We start from the raw sequence: 17,709 nt of genomic DNA, 5'->3' as shown, positions 1-17,709 counted from the left end.
CAGTTTTTAAGAAATTGATAAAGTTTGCGAAACTGAGCATCCGATTTTTCACATTACATTTTCTAATTAGATTTGGCAAAGCGACTGTTAAAAATAAACTTTTGCTAAAAATTCGAACTCTTTATTTTCAATTGATGAAAGCTAAAAATGTAGCAGACTCTTCATTATTCGGAGTGGTTGGAAAATAAATTTATCTGAATAATCGAAACCGCAGTTAAATCGTGATATGAAACAAAAACTCGTAAATCTGGCAAAAACGGAAATTTATTTATATACTATACTCATATTTATAAAAGTATACTACTGTACTATAGCGTAAGAAGATCAGAGATAATTTTTTTTTTTGAAAAGGGCAAACGGCGAGATTTCCTTTTCCCTTGGGTTGTCTTCTACGAATGGTGCTGTATACAAGATGATGATGCTTTTAAATTTACAATGGGCAAGATGATGCTTTTAAATTTATGAAACATCATCCTGTCGGCGAGCGCGGCATCTCTTTACTATTTCATGCAGTTGAGTCGAGACTCATTACAGTTGACAGTATATAGTAACCTTTTTTTTTTTTCAAGTTTATTGAAGAACTGAAGTTATTTTTGTTCAAGAGAAAGAAATATTATTTGCCATTTTAACATGATCCACGCCAATTTAAAAAAAAAAAAACCTGAGAAGAATGTTAAAATTAACCGTACACCAGTAAAAATTAAGGATTATTGAAAATAAACAGTTCGAATTTTTAGCAGAAAGTAAACATTACAAAACGTAAACAAACAACACTTTAACATATATCACGTATTTGTTTTTATTGTTCCACTTAGACTAACTTGAACTTTCGTGGGCCGTAGAGACTCAGTTAATCAAGAGTACACTATACAGTATATTATTTTGTAACTGTCTGAAAGATAAAAATAGATAAAACTGTTAAAATCGAATATTGCAGTTTTCATTACAGAAATCGAAACTGCTACTAAAGCACAGGTCGTCAAAGTTGACTTCTATGTGGGCGTTGTTTTCTCCTCATCATTTTACGAAGAGAGAGAGAGAGTATAAATCAATGACATCAAAAGTACAGTGTGTGTGCATGTGTTTTTCAAAGGTTCATATTATCTTCAGTATTTATGCAATACCAGCGTCACTTATATGTCGACACATGCTTCGGTACATAGCATAAACAGAACCATTCAAATAATTCAGTATGAAATCATGCCTTATTCAATTCTTGCGGTAAAGTAAGAATTACTGGATATAATTAATCTTCAAAACAAGTTCTACGTTCGTTCAATTTGATCATATGCAATACGAATTAATTAAACTGAATTGGAATTAACTGAAAACCTAAAATAGAAGTATATATATATATAAAGGGAAATTAAACTTCTAAATGATGAATGCATCCCAGAAAACATTACATAAATTAAAGCGATGCCATGCATCCCAAAACGTCTACTGATTGCCAGATTTAAATTATTCTGTATTTTGGATGGCAGACAAAAAAATCAATATTTTTTTTTTAATTTTCCTTTTTTGTATCCTTAGTAAAACAATTTTCTTCACACTGTTATAAAAACATATGCACTTATTTGGAGGTATATAATGAGAAGTATTCAACTATTTACGCTTATTTATAAATATTAAATAACCGACTTATTTAGATCAAAAAGTATTTATTTTGAAGACAAAACAGAAGTTCATATTAATTGTACTAGTAATCCTCACGGACCGATCCTGAATATAAATTTCATTTTTCTGACAATACAGTAATGACATGCAAGTTATTTTGTGCTATTAACATTCCAAGTAAATGCATTTTCAAATAAACATTTATTGAAAATAAAGTGCTACATGAAAACTGCATTTCGATTTGTGTACCCGGAAGAAAGCAAGAAAAAAAGGGAAGTGTTTGAAGCGCTGCTGTTAAAAGGAATATCAGTACTTGAGGAGATCTTCAGTTATCTGACAGTTATTTTCATTGGGGGATGTTATTTTTAGGGACAAAAGAGTCGCCACCGTTGCTTGTTGTTTAAAGTGATAACAAACCCGGGTAGACGACTATTATAGTAAAAACTTAGGGATCGAGTGATTCATGGGCTATGTACAAAGTATCTGAGTCACACGAGGAATTTTCCAAATAATATCCCTTGAAATTTTCCAGTGAAATTCTAATTAGCTATAGACATATTGGTTATGCATTCAGTTAATATAAAACTGATATACAGATAATTTTAGAAGAGAAATCTGAACATTGTCTGGATATCAATATTTCAGTAGTTAGCGAACGTTTAACAAGATAGGTATACGGAAATACACAGTTACTAAACGTGTACGCTGATCACTTATAATGCTCATAAATTTCTAGCAATATGGATATTACATAAGACAGGATTTTTAACCTTCGAGTAAAATACGATATACGAATCGTATTAAGGAAATAAAGTGATTCATTTATATGTTTCTTCAGTAGTCGGATGCCCCTCCTAAATACGAGAGTGGCTCGATTGGAGTGAGTCAGGTTCTCTGGACCGCCCAGTGAGGAGCAAGAAGGTCGTTTTTCACAGCAAATTCTTGCGCGAGGTTAGGTTCAATAGAATTAGCTAGAATGAAACTGTTCGATTTGTTTTTAATATTCAAAGTATCTGAAAGACAAAAGCCTTTTTAAGCCATTTATTATCAAGAGTGTGACCGCTCTGATAACTCTTTCAGTGGTATTCCCATTTCATCATTTAGTCACTACATTCAGATCTCTGAACACAGGTTTTTCATGTTTGGAGACGAAGAGCGATTAAAATGAACACTGGAACTCTCCATGTTTCAGAGGGAGGGGTGGAATTTTCTTGTTTGCAAATGCATCGCATAGTTGGATTAAAAGACGACGAGCCATGAAACCAAAACCAACAACAGCCTTCTGAATCACAACTTGTTAAGCTCGAGATTATTCGTTCTGAAAGTTCGATAATGGAACACACACACACTACATCGTGCTCTAATTCCTGTTGATTACTCATCCACGACTTACGGGTATATATCTTACACCATGATCTGAAACATGTCGACACATTTGATGACATTTTCATTATCATGTAAGTGGTATAAAAGCACCACACTGAAGTTTCGGGAACGCAAACGGAGTTCCTTTTTAATCTAGCCTTCTCTATCGGTTCTAGCCGAACGTGTACTGCCTTCTATAGAAATGATAAGGCCTTCGTGAATTTCCAACTGCACGCGAAGAGTCTGTCGATCTTATCGAAAAACTCAAAAAGAACACGAAGCTCATTAATAAACAAACAAGGCAAAAGAGCAATTAAAAAAAAAAGATGCCATTACAATGGGAGCATAAAACTTGCATTGTACATAAGGGTGATTGGTACGCTGTTTCCCTCTCTTTTTGTGTGACCTCGTTATATAACCGCTTTTAGAAAAAAATAAATGAAAATAACAGTCGATTTTATCTTACAAAATTCATTATTGTTTCGGTGCCATTATTTCAATGTGCTTGTTTTACTGAACTACACTTTAGACATGCCAATGACACGGTACACTACTCCACTCGATTTTAATAAAAATTATCCTTGCACAATATTTCAGATCGAGAACTGAAGGCTTATTAAAACTCCTGTACCAGAAATGACAGGTGAAATGAAATACAACTAAAAATCACACTATTAGTTTTTCGAGGTATCGTAAGCTGAGATAACGAAGAATATGTAAATCTAATTCTCTCCAGCCCACCCTGATAAGGCGGCTACTAATGCAACCTCTCCTTTGTAAGATACGTGTTAGTGTTGTCGGTAACTGTATTTTATTTTTTATCGTGATTATTGATCTAAATGAAGTTAACATCACTATACGTTCATCAAACATCTTTTGATAATTCTGATTGCTGGGATTATAGTCTATATAACTATATTTGTACGAATTTCTCTGAACTGTGTTTGTATTGATATTTATGAAAATATAAAAAAAAGTAAGTCCAAGATATATAAAATTTGTGGCCACAGTATCCGACTAGTTAGGAGCCAGGTTGCATAAGTACACGTATTCTAATGACCGGGAGGTTCAAGTCGGTGATTGTTAAATACGGTGCTGTTTCATGTATTGTCTCTCTCTCTTGTGAATTCATGTGATCGTCCCGAGGTATAAAGAAAAAATTTATCTATTTATTTAAATTCAAGTTGGTTAGTGAAACTGTTCTTTTACTATTCTAAGTCCGAGTAAAGATGAAAGTATTTCTATTTCAATCGCGTACCATAAAATGAGATAGACACGTTTATGAACATATGTGAATTTTGTATAGGTACATATTTTATGCTTTGAAAGAGCTTCGAATATTTTAGAAATCAAATGAAACTAAAAAAATAAAACATAAACCTAAAGCGTAAAACCTTTCGCATTGCTAGACTCCAAGCACTTCCTAAACTTTGCGTTATAGTAATGATAATCGTCTGCCAGTGTACCTGGCAGACGATATTTTATATTTACAGACCAGCGGATACCACAAAAGATCAAAAAAGTATTCTAATTATTACCACAATCATTTCAGTAATAGTTATCGACAGTTCTGAGATTTAAAACATTGGTGCCGCAATTAAGTGGATCACCATCAGCAGAAAAGCAAAACAGTATTTATTTCATGTAAAACTATAAATAAATAAATATATATATATATATACGGAGGGTATAAATAAATAAATAAAGCAGCGCTGTGTGAAATTAAAGTTTATTGATGTTTAGAAAACAAAACATCTGCTAAAAATCCAAACCGTTCATACAGATAACATTTCCGAGCTATTAGTTTAAACTAAATGAACAGCCGAGTGTCGGCAAACCGAAATCGCCTGCAAAGTGAGCATGCAACAAATCCATTTGTACGCAATCAGGTAAAAGAAAAAAAAAAAGTCCTACATCTCGAAGTTGTATTTTATTGGGAAAACGATTTTACTATAACAGTGATTTGCAGATGGCGTTTTTGGAAGGAAAAGGGAGTTCTGTGAATAGTACTAGTCTGCACCATCCTTAATGGAATGCATTAGAGAGAGAGAGAGAGAGAGAGAGAGAGAGAGAGAGAGAGAGAGAGAGAGAGAGAGAGAGAGAGAGAAATCAGGGCCCCATTAGCGGTCCAGTGGTAACTGATAATGGCGGAACAACTCTGTAATCTCTCACAAACCCAGACCTGTTTACAAATTACAGTAAATGAAGTGAATCCAAATTCTTTCAAGACTCTCGGATTAGTCTTACCTACCTACTTCGTGGAATTTTCAAACAGAAACAAAAAAAAAAGGGTAAATTGAAGATCTGAACTCTTAAGTGGATATTTTGTGGCTTGTTTCTGAAACCAGTCTATCCCCCACTACCTCCCTACCGCCTTAAACGTCTGGGAAAGACTGTGCGGCAACAAGTGACCGCTGGTCTTCAAAGGACTGTGAGGGGTTGGTGATGGAATGGTACCCAGTAACGAAAATATACTCCTTAATGACGAACAGGCGCCGGCTCGCTTGAAAAGTAAATTACTTCATCCCACTATGGGTTCTTGGTCACGGCACCGACACGTTTTAAATTACGTTTCCTACACACATGCACTTTAATCAGCAAAGAGTCTGCCTTAATCCCACAACCATAACATGCAACGTTTCTAATTATTTGTGTACTGGAGCCACAATTGGTTTTAATTATTTTCAATGTTATGTTCAATTTCTTAATGTTGTCAATAATTATTCTCAATGTTGAAACATTGAGAATAATTACTGACAAAATAAGAAAAAGCCACAAAATTATTGACGACATTATCTATATACTTTTCTATGGCTCGTATGGTTCGACTAAGCCAAATAAACCGAAGATAAAAACTTAAGAACCAAAAGTACATTCAAATTATGGGACAGTTAAGCCTACTTCTAAATTCCATAAACAGACGATCATTACTTTCACAAAAGCGCTATCTACGCAAAGGGTACACATTCGACAGATATTGTAATCAGCTTTAAATCTACATTTTAATCATCTCTACATGTAAACAAGTAGGGATGATTAAAATGTAGATTTTAATTCATTCATGGACAGTACTAGACGTATAAATACATTTATATGTCTAGTACTGTCCATGAATTTGAACATATATGAGAATTTCCCTACCTATATATATGATGCAAAGAGTTTCGGTTATTTCTTTAATGGCATATATAAAAATATTCTTCTTTAGATAAAGACATATTTGTAAAACAAATTGTTTTAGGCCATTAGTCATAATGAAGATTGTATTAATTAATTCATATAAGTATATGCGTGGTTAAAAGAAGGCCAAAATATCTTCAGTTAAACCACAAGAAAGATGCATTTTCTTCCATTACACAGAAAAAAAAAAAAAAAAGAGTACTGTAATGTCACATAATGATATTAATATGTGGTAACATTTATGAGAACAAAACATTAATTCCAATTCTGTTTCTATTAACAAGCGTTTTTTCAAGGCATTAACTACCTCTGATTTAAAAGACATGTTAGTGTAACGTTTTCTTGTTGAAAGTGAGGAAGAACCACTTCCTCACTTTCTAATTCACCTCTCTGATACCCTTTAATGTTCTCAGTTTAAATTTTAGCTACCCCATGGAATCTTTCCAGGCATGTACTGTCCGATGCAATTTGGAAACCATCTTCTATTGAAAATGGCTCATCTTTTCAAAAACTAAGTAATATTTAATGAATGGTCTACGGAGGTCCAATGTACGAAAAGTAAAGAGGTATATGATTCTTTGAAAAAATAAATAAAAAAGAGGTCCCCCCACCTCTCTCTCTCTCTCTCTCTCTCTCTCTCGTAATACACGGAAATTCAAGAAGCTGTGATTATCTTAGAAAGGAAGACGCATTCAAATGAAATCAATCATCTCGAAAGCAACACAATTTGTTTGCAACAAATTGTGTATCTTAAAAGCATCAAAACATGAAGCGCAATTCGTTCAGGAATGTTTTGTGCTTAAATCTGACGAATTTCACAATATTCCTTACAACCTGTCAACGAATACGTAAGTAAATAGCATCTATTAAGAAACTCTTTCGTCACTGTTAATAGTCTTTTGATACAAGCAGAAAAATCATACAAAAATGTGTACGAAATATTAGCGTCTGTTGATCAAATAATAATAGAAAAAACCGATGATCAGAGACAAAATCAACTGGTACACTGTAGGTATGGCCATGTCTAAATGGAATCTATGAATTTTCATCCTCCACCTGTCAAAGTTAAGTAAAAAAAAAACCGCAATAATATAAATCAGGTAAATCAGATCATTAGTAGTCATTATCATAAATCAGTAGTCATTCAGTACCTAGAGCATATTCTGCACAAGGCTATACTGCACGTTGACAAGATCAACTCTTGAAAACCATCGATAAGGTTGCTTTATGTGACAGTTTCTCCTACGCACAAGTAATTGCATAGAATATGACTGTGTAGGAAATGGGTTGGTAATTATGTCAAGTGTGTTCTGTTATGATCAGCAACCATGATGGCAGAAAGTGACCCAAGAAGAACTTCGATGAAATGTATTCATAACATTCCACTAATTACTCTCTTTTTAAAATACCGTTCACTATATTAACCACGTAGTCATTCATAATTTAATAAAAACATCAATAACTTACATCCAGCGAATGCTGAAGACGCCAGAGAAAATGGACGCCAGTAGAAGGGGAAAGATAAATATTATGACTTGGCCTCGATTCCACATCATGTACCGGTGAAAATCGACGGAGTTGTCACCACTCACGACACTTGGGGACACACGGACCTCTACGGCCGTAAGGCATTGTTGATAGCACACTTGGGAGAAAAAATCACTTTCAACACACGGCAGAAGGGTCGGTGCGTTTTTCAGAGGAGGATTAATAAGGGGAAACTCTCTCTCACTCAATCTCTCCGCGAGTCAAGGCGAAGGGTAAACGTGCGGCACACTCCTCCGGCCCGTAGCGACTTCAGTTCCCACTACAATGAGCGCTGGTCAAGTGTGTGTGAGTGTCGTCAGCTGGCTATTCCTGTCGGAGGGGTCACCATTGGGGCAGCGAATGTTGTTCTACGTTCGAAAAAAGTTCTGGCCAATGGTAGCGGGCCGGAGTTGTGCCGCCTACGGTCATAGGTGCTCCGGTGTTTTCTTGAAGTTGTTTTCCTTGTGCGGTCACGTGACTGAGTTGCGGAACTAGAGCCTGCGTTCTGTCACTCCACGTGGGCATAGGATGTCAGATCTCTACACGTGGCCCATCTCTTGGTAACATGCTCTGTGTCTTGTTGTCAAACGGTGTTGTGATAGCAGCAAGCCTTTACAGTAGCGGCCTGTTAATGGAGGTGCTTAGAACTCATATTAATCAAATTTATGAAAATTTTTTAAAAAAATGCTAAAGGTCAGGGGTAATTCGCCGGTCCGTCGGAATTGTGGCATCTAGCCCTGCAAGTATCGTTGCCATTTTACCTTGCCATTAACCGATAAAGGAAGTAAAACACTCGGACCATTAGAGCTATTATCCTAAGTGCCAAAGGATAAAGATAAAGCATGGATGATGAGAGCAAACCGGAAAATAATAAACAACCATTGTGTACTGGGGAATGAGTTAATACGATGCACGTACTTTATAATGCAATAATCAATAGTTAAATAGCTTAATTAGAGTTTAATTAGTGTTAAATCGTTACTAACATCATCAAATGGCAAAAGGGAATCTAAGTGGATGTTTAAGTGTCAATCATATTAAATTGGAACACTCCTGTGGATCTGAAGAATTCATTTATCTTTTTTCTTTTTCTTTTTCTTTCTCTAAAGGGCATTTTTTCCTCTTCTTTTGTGAGTGATGACAGAGTCCTTGAACAGAATGGGAGAAGCCAAATGACTTATCTCGGAGTCACAGGGTAACTGCCCAAGCCTAAGAGAAATTGTAGGTGTTTCTTCACCAGTTTATGAGGAAGTTTCCTGTAGTGAACTTGGTTCTCATATGAGGCACCTTTTATTGGTCAGGAGTTAGAGAATGCAGCCTATTGTAAAGTTTATAATCTAATTGGACCATATGGCTACCTGAAATTTTTGCAATACAGTTAAATAGATTTCGCTCTGATCTTTAAATTAATAAGCAGCAAAGGTTAGTTTAATGAACTATTTACTAGCGACGGAGAAGAAATGCCATAAAAGACACTTGCGTTTTTTTTTCTATCCATTTAACTATCATACCTTCTCAATTTACAGTATTAAAGGATAGAGTTTCTTACTCTTAACGGTAGCATCAAAAGATATGTTTGAAAACAGAAAAAGCAGACGTGTAGAAACGATGCATTTTCGCAATGGCTTGGCATGTTTGCGGTATAAAATAGGAGGCGCCTACGTAGCCAGGTGGGAAGGAGCAGCAGTGCGTAGCACACGCTTCTTGATTAGACCGGGGTTCGAGCCCGTCACCATCAAATAGGGAGGATGCGGAAAGGTCAGGGAATGACCACCGCTTATTCCCGGAGCAATATGGCCTTAGTTGCTAATGCTCCTAAAAACCAAATAACAACAACAACGGTATAAAATAAAATATGGCTCCGCCCGAGACGGCTAACTTAGCTCCGAGTGAAACCGCAACTAGAAATTCTTCCAGTCTGAAATGGGAACACAACCTTTCCTACTATACTTCCACAGAGCTCTATGCTTGTTTTGTTTTTTCGCCAACGCAAGTAAAGCTATGGGGCCCTCAGTGTATCGTGTCTGTAAACTGTGGGCATACTATGCTAAGATTTGCTTCTTTTGATGGATGAAAATCTCCGAGTTTCTGAAGGTTAGGGGGTTTCCATATAATTTGAGACAGAATAATTTGACCATGTTGTATATAAGCCCATAAAAATTCCTCCCGTCTTAAACTGATTCCAACCCAGAATCTACCGTGTGAAAGGACAAAAAAAAAAAAAAAAAGTCATATTAGGGCCACCCGAGAACTAACTCATCTGCCCATAAGTTACGTGTGTTCTCTGGTCGATCTGCCTATTTTGCTGGACGAAAAACTCGATATATGGGAGGAAACCTTGTTAACCACTCTTGACACCGACTAACTTATCCACGGAATGAAAAAAGCCCATAAAAGTTCCTTGCATCATTGACAGGATTTGAATCCGGGCCGCTTGAATCCAGTGTTGGGCGTCCTCGCCTGCGGCAATATTCCAGAATATTTTATTGAGCAAATTGCGCCAATGATCACTGTTAATATTTTCTTACCCACTACATTACATACAGATGAAAAGATGATTTCTGTCGACCAAAATAATGTTTCTTTGACTCTAGAATGGTACCTCTTCTTGCATCATCATGCACAAAAACAATTCTGTCATCAGTTTTGACAATTTATGCGGTTGTGCATATGTTAATGTTGCCCATTAGGCACAATAAACAAATGATTTTTATTATAGTCACAGAGAGAGAGAGAGAGAGAGAGAGAGAGAGAGAGAGAGACGCTGTTCAGAAATTCAGAAATACCAGATATTAATCCTCCGTTATATGTTGTGACATATCATTCAGAAACCGGTGAAAAAACATTCCAGTGATAACATCGCACGTAGTTGGCAGCATGGTTTCAAGATGTAGTGACCAAAAAGGAGGATATTGACAGGTAGTAGCCTGAATTATGGACAAGAGACGCGGGATGGGACAAGAAAAGCAGCTCTGGACTCCCTGCAAAACAGATGTTATAATAAAACATCATACTGCAGATATAAGCAAATCTTAGAAACAACGTGCACCAGTGGAATACAGAATATATTACCATGCAACCAAAGGCCGACAGGTGACTATTAATAACCCACAAAGTTTGTCGGCAACTGAAGGAAATTGCAAAGATACCCTCTGCACAGAAAAGAGACGTGCTAGACAACAGTAATAGCTGTGTCATCAACTACCATCAGAAGGACACTAATACTGAGTCCAGCTACTCAAAAGCCAAAAGGCTCTTCAGAACTGTCCAAAGTCTGTATGTTGCAATGGGCCTTGTAACTGTAGCCAGTGGTACAGATTAATAAGTCATGATATACTCTGCTAGGGGCGTATATCTGATAGACTTTTATTATACCTCTATAGTATATTTTATTTCTTATACCTTTATATGTGAAATTACTTTTCTATCACCTTAGTTTATCCCCTTTACCTTAGTGTTCTGATCGGGTGCAGAGTGGTTTTAAGGCGCCTCCGTAGCCAGGTGGGAAGGAGCAGCAGTGCGCAGCACACGCTTCTTGATTAGACCGGGGTTCGAGCCCGTCACCACCAAATACGGAGGATGCGGAAAGGTCAGGGAATAACCACCGCATATTGCCGAAGCAATATGGCCTTAGTTGCTAATGCTCCTAAAAACCAAATAACAAACAAACAAACAGTGGTTTTAATCACCGTCAGCCACACAACGGGTAGAAGAGCCCGGGTTCGAATCCTGTCAATGACGCGAGGCACTTATATGGACTTTTTTCACTCTGTGGCTAAGTTAGCCGGTGTCAGGCGTGCATAGCAAGGTTTTTGATTCCCGGATAATCGGATTTTTCGTTTAACATAACCTGACTGCTATGTTAATTTTCAATTTGATCAGAAGATACAAGAGTTGAGGGCTATTCTCTTCACAAATTTCTCTGTAAATTTCATATACAGAGCCGACACACAAAACAGAATGACCACATTTATTACACAAAGAAGTTATATACAGTATATAAATATAATTTTTTCAAAACTCACCTCTACATAAATACCATGAATGAACGCCATCATCATACAAACAGTATTTCCCCTCCAACTTAAAATTTAATATCTTTAACTGCATAACCCAAAATCTTACCAATATAAAATGCTCTCTAAAAAACAAAATGCTGCCTTCTGAATAGCTGTAAACCAATTCATACTAAACTTGCACGATTACTTCTTCTTTTAATTTCATATTACACTACATAACATCATGCCTATTATTCATAAACCTACATTTCACAATACCTGTTTTACATAATGCCTACATTTTCACAATACCTGCTTTACATAATGCCTACATTTTCACAATACCTGCTTTACATAATGCCTACATTTTCACAATACCTGCTTTACATAATGCCTACATTTTCACAATACCTGTTTTACATAATGCCTACAATTCATACCCGTATCTGTCATTCTCAATACTTTTCATGCATTATACCTATAATTCATAAACCTGTCATTCCCAATACTTTTCATGCATTATACCTATAATTCATAAAGGAGACATCTATCATTCAATTCATTTCGTCTACTCAATTACAGTATCTCCTTTACCTAATCTTACTAATGAAAGTACTTTACAAATATCCTTACACATAACATTTATTTTCATATTATCTTCCTTTGATATTTATTTTCAATGTTTATTTCACCTTCCCTCTTTAACAATTACTTCGTTAAGTGTTCTCTTTCTCTCTCTTTTACAACTGTAATACTAATCTGAAGTATACTCTTGCATACCATTACCAACGTACACTGAGTTGGCATTGCATTAGCTCCTCCCCCTCTTATGTAGGAATGGACTGGTTTGAGACGCTGGTGAAGGATCAGAGTCGGGAACAGCTGATATAAGATTGTAGTTCGTACACGTGGCGATCGGTTTTTGAGTGTGAGGAAAGATGGGTCAGCGACGAAAAGATTTCATTTATGGTTAATGCTCCCATTCTGTGGTATCACCAGTCTACCGTGACTGGCTTAACAGCGGTCGAACAACCAGCCAAAGGTTACACGTAGGGCAGGCACGTGTCGACGCCCGTGGTGAGCGTCGTGTGTCTCGTCTCTTAACTGGACCCATATGGACTATGCGCCGGATGCCCGTATAGGCAATGTCAGTAGACGGCCGTCACGCGTACCATTTTACTGCGAAATACAAGAAACTGCGCCTTGCATAGGCACATTAGCACCAACACTGGACCACCATGTGGAAATCTGCCGCCTGGTGTAATGAATCCCGTTTACAACTCTGTCATGCCGATGGGCGCATCCGTATTTGGAGAAAGCAATATGAAGCATGGCAACTGGATGCACTGCTGGTGTTCGGCAGGCTGGAGACGGTATTCTCGTGGCATGCCCTGAGTCCTCTGATCACCACTAATCAACGACTCGATTGGAACGCCTATTTTTCTATCTTCACCCACCAAGTAAAACCCGAGCTTTGTGCACGGTTGCATTTTCATGGCGACGCATAACCGGACGACCCAACTCTCCTCGTCAGTTTTAGTGGAATTGCAGCTTTTAACTTCGGCATAAGGCTGGCATAACATTCCGCTGCTTTTGTGGTTTTGGATGCAAAGTAATCAATTAAAACAATCCTTTTGTGTTTCACAAATCTGAGACCAACCCTTTCCCAGCTGACTGCTGGGTTCGAAACTTTTTCGGAGTTTTTGTGTTTCCACTGCATACGTCCTAATTTGTAATCAGGATCATAAAAATGTAGTCAAGCTTCATCACTAGTCATCAAATAGAAAAAAATCTATCTGGATTAGCAAAAATTCATTTTAAATTCTCTTTTGATAACTCCACCCTCTAATGTTTGTCATTAATGAAAAGATTTCTGGGACCCCATCTTTCACAAACTTCAATTTCTTCTACTCAATTAGTGACATAATGGATATTCCTAAATGCTCGTGTATTATTCTTAAAATTCTTACATGGGAAAATGTTACATGCGATTTCAAATTAGTGTTTGAGCACCAGTTCAAACACCAGTTCATTCTTCCGTTTTCTAAAATTTTTTCTTCACCGATGGCAATTTTCAGAACTGATTACTTCAGATGGTATCATCCTCAACTGACTTATAACTCTTCTTTTGAACTCTGCCGACCATCATGCAAAAATTGCTTAAGTGGTGATGTTTCCCTAAACACTCTAACCATTCCTTCATGCATTTCTTTAGTATTTCTGCCATTTTTGGTCAAAACTTTGTTACTGAACAACGTTCATTCTTCTTCCACCAATGAACATGAAAAATTAAATTTCAGAAACTGCAAAATCATTGACATATATTTTTCCTTGTTATTTTATAACACATTAAGGTATTAAAGGTACATATCCTATAATTTTATTAATACATTTTATATACTCTCTTCTCAGAACTTTTTGAACACCCCTCCTATAATGAAACTAAAAAAAAAAAAGTTCTATAAAAAAATTATCTCACGAATTAGTCTGTGATCGGGAAAGATTACAATCTCTTAAGAACAGGTTATTGTCAGCAGATTAAAGTTCACAAATGAACACATCAAGCATCCGTTTCGCCAAAGAAATAAATAAAATAAAAAAAATTCGCTTCAAAGAATTAACTCTTTCTAGGAGTTAATTCTCTGAAAAACGAATTTCACAATTTATGACTCTATTTTGTTAAATAACACATCTTATTATTAAAGAACAGCCCTCGATTTTGTAAGGGTCTAATTGTGTAATCAAAATTCTCTAATGTTTATTATAAGATGATATAATTAATACAGTAATCAGTTCATCAATATCACATGTGTGATGATCACTTGACAGTTTATCAATCACATACATCGAAACTCCAGCGACAGCAGCTTGAAGCACTTCATTAAAAGTGGAAATAGAACGGGTTTAGAAAGAAACTCTTTTGCTTGGGGAAAAAATAAAATCAAAAGTAATGACAAAATCATAGGATGCGAAGAAAGAGATGGATATTAAACTGAGTACGTAAAACATTCCTATCTTTCAAGAGTATACCCTCAAGGAATTTAGAGAGAGAGAAAAAGAGAGACTGGGAGAGAGATCTATCAAAGGAGTCCGACGCCGAAGAGCAATTAATTTATCTTGAATTTATCTTTGGACTTTAAGACTTTCTGCGGAAAAACTTTTCTCAAGGTTAATTTGTGTCGGCGAATTAAAGACACCGATGAAGTCGCAAGTTCGTTCCATAGCGTGAACATTATATTGGTGAACCGGAAGTTGTAAAGGATACCAAGAAACAATTAGAAACGCATGACCCCAAATTAAGAAGGCTTGAATGATTAAACTGTTTACAAGAACTTTAACCATTTCGCACCTTTTCTTTAATATTCGTGCTGCGACTGTGAAAATGCTGACGGACAGTACCAGCAAGAAGAATTTTACCACCATTCAGTAACAGCCACCAGCCTTTTAAATTCACACATCAATAAATCGATACTTTTTTGCGGGCAAGCCCTCATACTGACAACTCCTCGACCCCTCACAAAAAAGCAAAAGGTATAGTTATAAAAAAAAAAATTAAGTTAACTATTGTCTGCTCCTAAAACACTACCACTTGTCCCATTCTTTTGTCATCTACGTTTCGGCTCGGCCCTACTTATTATAGAGTGTATTACTCGGTATTATATACGAGAATATATTCACATTGCTAATACAAGTTGCAGTAATTCTATATCTACGCGAGCGCTTGGGGAAAAAATAATAATAAAATAAATAAAACAATAATAATAATAATAAATAAATAAAACAATAATAATAATAATAAATAAATAAATGAAAATAAAAATTAATAAACAGATGAAATTACATTAAAATATAAAAATAAATAGAAATAATAAATTAATAAAAAATCAGAATTGCTGATTTTTTTTTTCTTTGTCCAAAAAAACTACCATATTGTTTAAGAGTTAGGAAACTAGTACTTTTTTTGTGATAAATATAAATAATATTAATTAAGAACGTTAATTTTTATTATCTTTACTAAATAAAATTTCATTATCTGGAAATTATAAGAAATGTGAATGTGCAATTCCCTCCCGCAAAATAAAACTCCTACTTCAACATCTAGGAACAGAAAACTAGAAAGAGATTTGATTTTGAACATAGAGTTATTTAAAAGGAAGAAGGGGAAGAGGAGACGTTCCCTGTTTTGCGTAATAGAAAGGCAGAAACAGCACAAAGCTAACCTATTTTCCAAGCTTGCGTTGCACACATTTTTGTTGCTAAAAGGTACATGTAGTGAGCCACATTCCTTTTGTAAGTGGTGCGTAGTAGGGGCGGATAAGAGAATTTATAAATAAGTTTAACAATAACACTTTTGTATGGAGTTTTTTGTCTTAAGGCAAACTCGGCAGACGATACAGGAATGTTTAATTGCATTGAAGAAGGAGAGAATTTACGAGACAGACCATACACATTCAGAAACACTGTGATGATAAATAGGTGCAGAAGCCATTCCACTTCTTCACACGCTGAAAAAATAAATAAAAATCCATTTGTTACTGGAAACTGCACACGTTTCTGGTTCTGCTATAGTTCAACGAAGTTGCTTGGTTTTTAATACATAAAAATTGCGTTAGCTGCTTTAAATAGAATGAATTTTCATATTCTAGTTAGAATTGCAGTTAGAACTTGGCTTAATGTCCAATTTCAATTAATTTCAAGAAGCGAAAACAGATGTATTAAAATTATACCTAATTAACCCTGCAGTTCTTGAATCAAATAATTTTTCTCGTAGTGAATAATTTTCAGATTGAAAGTTACATACTGCACTTCACATCTTCGCTTCATATCGTTAATATAAAAGAAATACATTTGTCTTTATTAAAACAGTTCATTTAAGAATTTTAAATAAAATTAAAAGTCGTAAATATACGTACCTGCAAATATCATATCTCGTATGATCCAACTACACTAATATATGCGATTCACAAGTGTACGTGTTTCTAACTGCTTACAGTTGTGGTCGTATTTATTTGACACTGTTGTTATACTAAATCAAAATATAATCAAATGCATACCTCAATACAGTTTAAGCTAACTGAAAAACACATACTTAATAAGGAGTTCCTTTCATTATTTTGCAACCAATTTTAAGAACGGGAGATCAACACAAAAATATCAAACGTTCATTCACTTGTTAACACTAAGCAACACTACAACGCAAGTAAGTGCGCATATGCGAAGCCCCCTACATTTTTATTTACTGAACTTAGAACTATGAAATAATATCATTCAATTTATAATATTATAGAAAAAATAAGCAATAATTGCAAAAATATTTCAGAATAAAAGCACTTTTCATATTTTCTAATTGCAATTTGTGAATCTTGTAAGATATGATCAAAATTTTAAAAACAATGAGTTTTTTAAAAATTTTCAGATCTTCTCTAACAGAATAGTGTTCAAAAAATAAATACAGTACACAAATAAATTGCCTTCGAGGCGGTATAGTCATCAAATATCGTCACTGACGCAAGGAATTTTATGAGATTTTTTTTTTAAAACGTGGCTAAGTTAGCCAGTCCCAAGTGAGAGTTGCATGTTTTACCCTCCAGTAATCGAATGTTTCATCCAGCAAACACGCAATTTACAAATATAATATATTAGGCTCAATAAATCTAAGTCACAGATGCGTCTAAAACCCAAAAAATAACTACGGTTCAAAAATTACTAACGTTTTATATAAATAAGTAACAAAAACTCATTTTATACAAATACTGAATCAACTAACTACATGTCTAATGCTGCCTATATGGTAGCATGTTGTCCTCAACTGTCCGATTCTTTGGGAGTGACCTGAGGAACGCATGCTGAAAGCTATGAATTTATTAAATTGAAAGACAATCTCAGACCTTGCTTTACATTATAAGGTGAATTTCAGAAAATTGCATGAATTAGCAGCGTAATATTAAATTTAATGGAGTATTACTTAGGTATGATAGAGTATCTCCAACCTGGAGAGACTGTGTGAGGTTCATGGGATAGA

At 35.5% G+C, this 17,709-nt stretch overlaps 1 protein-coding gene across 1 annotated transcript in view; it reads right to left on the bottom strand.

The window, feature by feature from the left end:
• Positions 1 to 7,859, bottom strand: part of LOC150085393 (protein Wnt-4-like) — a 229,132-nt gene extending 221,273 nt beyond the window's left edge. The window contains exon 1 of the mRNA XM_090373197.1: positions 7,630 to 7,859. Coding sequence (XP_090229323.1) covers positions 7,630 to 7,718 — 89 coding nt within the window. The 5' untranslated portion in view covers positions 7,719 to 7,859. The remainder of the gene's footprint in view (positions 1 to 7,629) is intronic.
• Between the last annotated feature and the right edge of the window lie 9,850 nt (positions 7,860 to 17,709).

This window comes from Mastigoproctus giganteus, chromosome 5 (assembly GCF_048544385.1).
Source record: "Mastigoproctus giganteus isolate SK-2022 chromosome 5, ASM4854438v1, whole genome shotgun sequence".
In the NCBI taxonomy this organism is placed as follows: Eukaryota; Metazoa; Arthropoda; class Arachnida; order Uropygi; family Thelyphonidae; genus Mastigoproctus; species Mastigoproctus giganteus.
This window is presented reverse-complemented; position numbering and strand designations above follow the sequence as displayed.